Genomic DNA, 6,279 nt, shown 5'->3' on the forward strand with positions numbered 1-6,279 from the left:
ACGCTCCCTTTCTGCCCAATGCTTCCTACTGATCAATGTTGTCCAATGCTGCAAGTGAGACTGTGATTTTAACGCCAAGACCCAATAACACCAACAAAAGCATGGAGTATGGGTATAGAATAGAACCGGTTTATGTTACAATTGGTGGGTTGATAGATTAACGATGCGCATAAAGTTCTAGGGGTGTCCGTGTTCCATCATTGCGGAGTTATGCAACGTGCTAAGTTCGTCAACATGCATAAGTGTGCGTACACACTCAGAACCTGCTGCTTTGAGCGAAGTAATCATTGCAAGCACTTTCATGGCATATATTAACTCATTCGAACATGCCTTTGTTCTCTTAAGTTCAGTATTTAATTAACTTAATTATAATCAATGTCCACGTTTTTGTTCCGAGCAATGTGCGATTAGTTTTTTTATTTCACTGGGCACATCGGTGAACGTATTTTCATGGTCAAGATGTACTGGGTTTGGGTTTGGCACCAGTCGCGTCTCAGCGGCGGAGCGAGCAGCTCCCAATCTGAAGGGTCCGAGTTCACATCCTGGTTGGGTGCAATGGCAGAGCCAGGATTTTCAGGAGTAAGGACTTGTCCCTTGCTTTTTATTCGACGCGTGTGCGGCGATGGCGCAGCCATCGATCGAAGGTCTAATTCGAACCGCATTGCGTGATCGGCATCGCGCTCGCTGAAGGTGAATGCCTTCAGGGAAGTCGCGTACTCTATACGCAACTGCGCACAATTCTGAGTCCCTTAGAACGGCTTTGCCGTTGCTTATTGCCAATTATGGACTCAGACTATTGTCCTATCATCTCAGAGTCCCTGGCACGTAATAATATGCTACATTAATAAATACCAATGATCGAAATGAGGGATTTCGATCGGATCATTGGGGAAGGGGGGGGGGCACGTGCCACCCCCCAGCCAGTAGTGGTGGGGGGGGGGTAACTCGGCCCATCGTCCTTCCTATAGACCACAGTGACCCACTCCTGTCCAGTCTGCGCTGCTTTAACCAACTCTCTCTTGAAGCCCTCTTGTGGCGAGCAGACCCCGACATTGGCTTTTAACTCCTGAACATATTGCCAGACGCAACAACATCATTCTGGGAACTCTGTTCGATAAAATGAGTCGCATATTGTAAGTCAACGGTGGTTGTCTTATTCAGATATTTCCACAACTCGGATCTGTAAACAAGAGATGATCGCCACCTCATTACTCATTTGAGCAGATGGAAATCAATCTTAATTTTAGAACTTTCGTGACTGCAAGAATTATTATTTGTTTCTTTCGATTAAGTCACGTCTAAAGATAAAATAATAAATTAAATTAAATAATAGAATACGACGTTTCGATTGCAACACAAGCAATCGTCATCAGGTATAATGAAATAGCGACATAAAATCTAACCAGAAAACTATAGACAGACATATTAGCAGACAGATATCACCAAGATACATAGCGAGAGCAACACAGGTAACAGAGAGGGGTGATCGTCTCTGTGTGGTGGCCTTAAATAGACAGAGGGGGCGGAGGCAGAGAGAGGGAGGAGGGTTAGAGAAAAAATTAGCATATCAATGAGTGGTCAACAGACGTGGTGCTGCGAATGCGATGGCACGGCAAGCAAGCCTGAAAATCAGGAGAAGGACACACTAAAATTAAATAACCTAGTAAAATATCGAAATGTAATGTAATACAACACAGAGGGTCGGTCAACACACAATTAACGCATAGCCTGGTTGATTACGTATTTCAAAGATTGCTAAGTTAGAATTTAAGTGTGAACAATCTAAAGAGAGGACACAGGCAGAGAAAACAAGTCGCCAGAGAGAGAGAAAAAAGATAAGCTTAAAACTTCCCCGTAGAAGTGGTTCAATCTTACTTTTAGAACTTTCGTGACTGCAGGAATTATTATTTGTTTCTTTCGGTTAAGTCACGTCTAAAGATAAAATAATAAATTAAATTAAATAATAGAATACGACGTTTCGATTGCAACACAAGCAATCGTCATCAGGTATAATGAAATAGCGACATAAAATCTAACTAGAAAACTATAGACAGACATATTATCAGACAGATATCACCAAGACACATAGCGAGAGCAACACAGGTAACAGATGGAAATCATTTTTATTTTTTTACCTACGTGACTTTACCGAAAAAACCTAAGAGTATAGAAGGAAATCACTTTGACTTAATTTGATCTACGTGTAACTTACCTGGTAAAACAAACGTTTTAGTTCAAAACTTCCCTTTCAATCCGGAAATGGCCCATCCCTACCACCCGCAGTCCATCCCCAGCCCCCCCCCCTCCGGGTCACGTGGCTCCGTGCCCGCCTATATAAGCGCTGGATGCGACACCGCCCCCACTTCACACGGAGACGATGGCGGCAGCAGCAGCGGCAGGTGCCTTGAGGTCGTTCTACGAGCTGTCGGCCAAGACGCTGGGCGGAGAACTGGTGAACTTCTCGCGCTACCGCGGCAAGGTGGTGCTCATCGAGAACGTGGCGTCCCTCTGAGGCACGACCGCCAGGGACTTCACCCAGCTGAACGAGCTGCAGGGCCGCTACGGCGCCCAGGGGCTCGCGGTGCTCGGCTTCCCTTGCAACCAGTTCGGCCACCAGGTATGATGGGGTTGGCTCCTCCACAGCGGCGGCGGCGCTTGCTCTGTCCACTGCTGGATGACGGCCTCCCCACGCCGTCTGGGGCTTTGTAGGCACATAGCGCAGAAGTAACCACAAGACACGATTCGCTCCTCGCCACAGCCGACTCGCCATGCGTCGCACCCAAACTTGCGGGTTAAATTACCGCCTCTGATTGCCCGTTGACCTCCCCGCTTGACCCTCCAATGCGCCTGGCTCGGAGCCAGTTTTACAGAGAGACTACACAGTTCTTGCTGTGTGTCCACTAAGTGACTTTAAATTAGGAAATGTAGCACATGCTCTATGCAAAGTATGGGGGAGTTGATTATGTACTTTATATTTTATGCGTTGTCATCCTTTCATTATGTTCTACTGGGTCTGAATACGGCTGTGATTCATTAACTAGAGTGGCCAACAGATTAACTTGGAATGTTTAGACCATTGTGGTCCTGTCTTATCAGATTCTGTTCTCGTAATAACAGGCATTACTCGTGATCCTGGGGATGTTGCTTTGTGTCAAGCCATGGCTTTGGGCGTAAACCAAGAGCTTTTGACAATTCGTTGGTAAAACTTTTAATGAAATAGTTTTAAAGGCCTTTGTGAAAGCCCATTGAGAATATAAGTCATCAGGGGAGACTTAATACTATTCTTTTTCTTTAAGTACAGTTTTCAATACTCTTTGGTTCTTTCCGTTTTCAATACAAGTGATTGGAGAGGTGCCATACAGAAATCATTTACTAATTATTTTGGTAACCAGAATGGCAACGTTCTTGAATTGCTCGTGAGATGACACGGTGTAACAATGCATTAGGCCCGTTAGATGTGGTAAAACTATTCCAATAAAAAAGTGGTCACTTAATCGTTATCACGTCGGTGTGTATGTGTGTGTCATAGGAGAACACCCAGAACGAGGAGATCCTGAACATCCTGAAGTATGTGCGTCCAGGCAGTGGCTACGAGCCCAACTTCACCATGTTCGCCAAGTGCGAGGTGAACGGCAAGGATACACACCCAGTCTTTGAGTTCATCAAGGAGAAGCTTCCCCTGCCATCCGATGATCCCGTCTCCTTCCTGCAAGACCCTAAGAGCATCATATGGAGCCCGGTTTCACGCTCTGACATCGCGTGGAATTTTGAGAAGTTCCTGATTGGGCCCGACGGGCAGCCTTTCAAGCGCTACAGCAGGAAGTTCCATACCATCGGCATTGAGGATGACATCAAACTCCTTCTGAGGCGAGCGTCATAGGGGTTTTTTGTACAAGTGATGTAGGCATTTTTCAAGCCGCTGGCAGCGTGTGCCCTGCTTCAGATATTAGGAATGCTATTTTGTGAAAACGTCCCTCAAAAATTTCCGAGAGAAGTTTGATGTCCTGTAGCAGATCTAATGTCTTATGTTCTTGGCACGTCTGGTCCATATGAGCTTGTCTTCTATATGTGCCTTGCAATAAAATAAACGCCTACTTTTTGGGAGTCATTTTGTATGTGTTCTTTTGTTTTCTGATATAAATTAACTTGGGTTTTTAGATTGTTGTGGAAACCCCCAATTTACGTGCAGTGTCCAAGTTGCCATTTTGGTCACTGCTTTGCAACTGCCAAAAATAACTGGAGCAGTGCTACTGATTACTCCTTCAATTATCGTCGCAATAACTTCATTGGTAAATCAAAGTCTCGCTTCCCATGTGTGATGGTGCCATTTGGAGGATGGCATTGGCATCATCAGTCATGTCATGCTGGGCGCAGGTTATAGGGGGTTGTAAACCTTTTTTGAAAGGGTCCTAAGTAAATGACCACATTAAAAAAATTCTGAAACCCTCAAGTATATTACCCCCATCCCACGTGCCTAATTTCCCAGATACTTGTCTGCTTCATTAATGGTAACTCTTCTTCGTTGTGCTGGGAGGTTGAGGCCGTGGAATTAGTACTACGCATTTCACAAGTAGTACTAATCACATACCTGCATTTCCCATAAATATGCTAAATTCCTCTTGATATGCAAATTATTTTGTCAAGGCGCCCTTCCCCCCTTCCAACCCAGCTTAAATATACGCTCCAAGCGTGGTGGTGTTTCATTCAGACGCTGTCTCCCCGACAGACCTGGTCTTCACCTGAGGACGGCTGCTTGCGTTGTGGCTGACACGTCGTGACAATTATTTTATTATGTTTTATTAAATCCTTTATATTAAGTTCAACTTGCTTGCTTGCGCGCTTGCGACCGTGCAAATATTTCGGTCGTTGTTTAACCCACTTCCCGTGATCCAATCGAGCTGACATTTTGCACACAGACTCGTTGTGCGTGACAATTTATTTTCGTAAAATTTTTTTTCCAAAATTTTACACTTTTTAGGAAATTTGTTTTTATATTTAATTACCAATTGCTTAATGGTGGCAGGCAATCATCTGACCCATAGGTGGCAGCCATCTCAAGCCAGAGGACGAGAGGACTCTAGCCCGTTTCAAAGACCAATGTCCTTATATACGACTTTCCTTATATTTAATTTAAAATACCAATGTGATAAAAATGACACTTTTACTCAAGAAAAACAGAAATGAATAATAAAATAAAAACCGATGCCACGCATGTAAAGGATTTATAGTGAAAAACTTTGTTTTTACGGGTAAATTTTTTATTATTATTTTATTATTTCCCTTCTACGTGACTTTACCGAAAGAACCAAGAAGATGAATGTGTAGATTTAAGGATCATCCACAGCCTCTGGCGAGGAAACTGGTGTACAAGTGAGCTGCGGGGAGATGGAACTGATGTTATGGCATGGTGCTTTTGTGGATGGTATAGAGCTCCATTTTGTAAGAGTGCTTCTATTCAAAGAGCGTGGTGCTGAAGAGACAATTCAACATCGCACATGTTATAAAAAATCATTTTAATGAGCGGGGTGGAACAAGGCATACCCTGGCCCTCCAGGTCCTCCTCGGGGGCCATATCGATGATGAAAGTCCTCATCAAACAGATACCTGTGACACTTTGATCATACAACATACTACGTTGTTAGGTCATTAAGACAGGACAATAGGGGATAAGTCTACATCCCATACCCACCGTCAGAATCAGAATCTTTTTTTTATCCTGGAGAAATCTGATGAGCTATGAAGTTCTTTGTACAGATGTCCAGTAGGGGCGGGTCAAAAAGTTAACAATCAACAAAGTATAGGAAAGAGATCGGAAGGGTAAGCAAATCACAAAAAATAAGTATTTTTTTTTACTATTTAAAACTTCACTATTTAAAAATATATTTTACCAGTTAAGTCCCACTGAGCTTTACAGCTTTTTTTCAGAAGCGATCTGGCCCCGTCTGTCAAGGCCAATGAAACCGTTCATCTTGAAGCTCAATGACCTGGTTACAAAGGCAACAATGATGATCCCAAGCACATAGACGTCGTCTTCCCTTTCATCTTCCAACGTATTTTTACACTGACGAATTTTGCTAATTAATTACTTGTAATGCCAGTACAGGCGATTCTCGATTATCCATGCCAACTGAGGGGGGGGGAGGTGTTAGCCATGGATTATTAAAAATCGCGGATAATCCAAAAATATTATTTTTTTGCAGATAATGAACAAACATTTGGAATTAATAATCGACCTATCGATGCGTGTGCTCAGTGATAACACCTGCTCCCGCGCAGAAG

The 6,279-nt window shown here is 43.6% G+C and overlaps 1 protein-coding gene across 1 annotated transcript; it reads left to right on the top strand.

Moving 5' to 3' along the window:
- Positions 1 to 2,367: 2,367 nt before the first annotated feature.
- LOC144944426 (glutathione peroxidase 2-like) lies at positions 2,368 to 4,104 on the top strand. Its single transcript, XM_078872565.1, has 2 exons — positions 2,368 to 2,617; positions 3,530 to 4,104. Exons 1-2 carry the CDS (start codon positions 2,378 to 2,380, stop codon positions 3,878 to 3,880), a joined length of 591 nt encoding a protein of 196 aa, XP_078728691.1. The 5' UTR covers positions 2,368 to 2,377; the 3' UTR covers positions 3,881 to 4,104.
- Positions 4,105 to 6,279: the final 2,175 nt, after the last annotated feature.

This window comes from Lampetra fluviatilis, chromosome 34 (assembly GCF_964198595.1).
Source record: "Lampetra fluviatilis chromosome 34, kcLamFluv1.1, whole genome shotgun sequence".
Taxonomy (NCBI): domain Eukaryota; kingdom Metazoa; phylum Chordata; class Hyperoartia; order Petromyzontiformes; family Petromyzontidae; genus Lampetra; species Lampetra fluviatilis.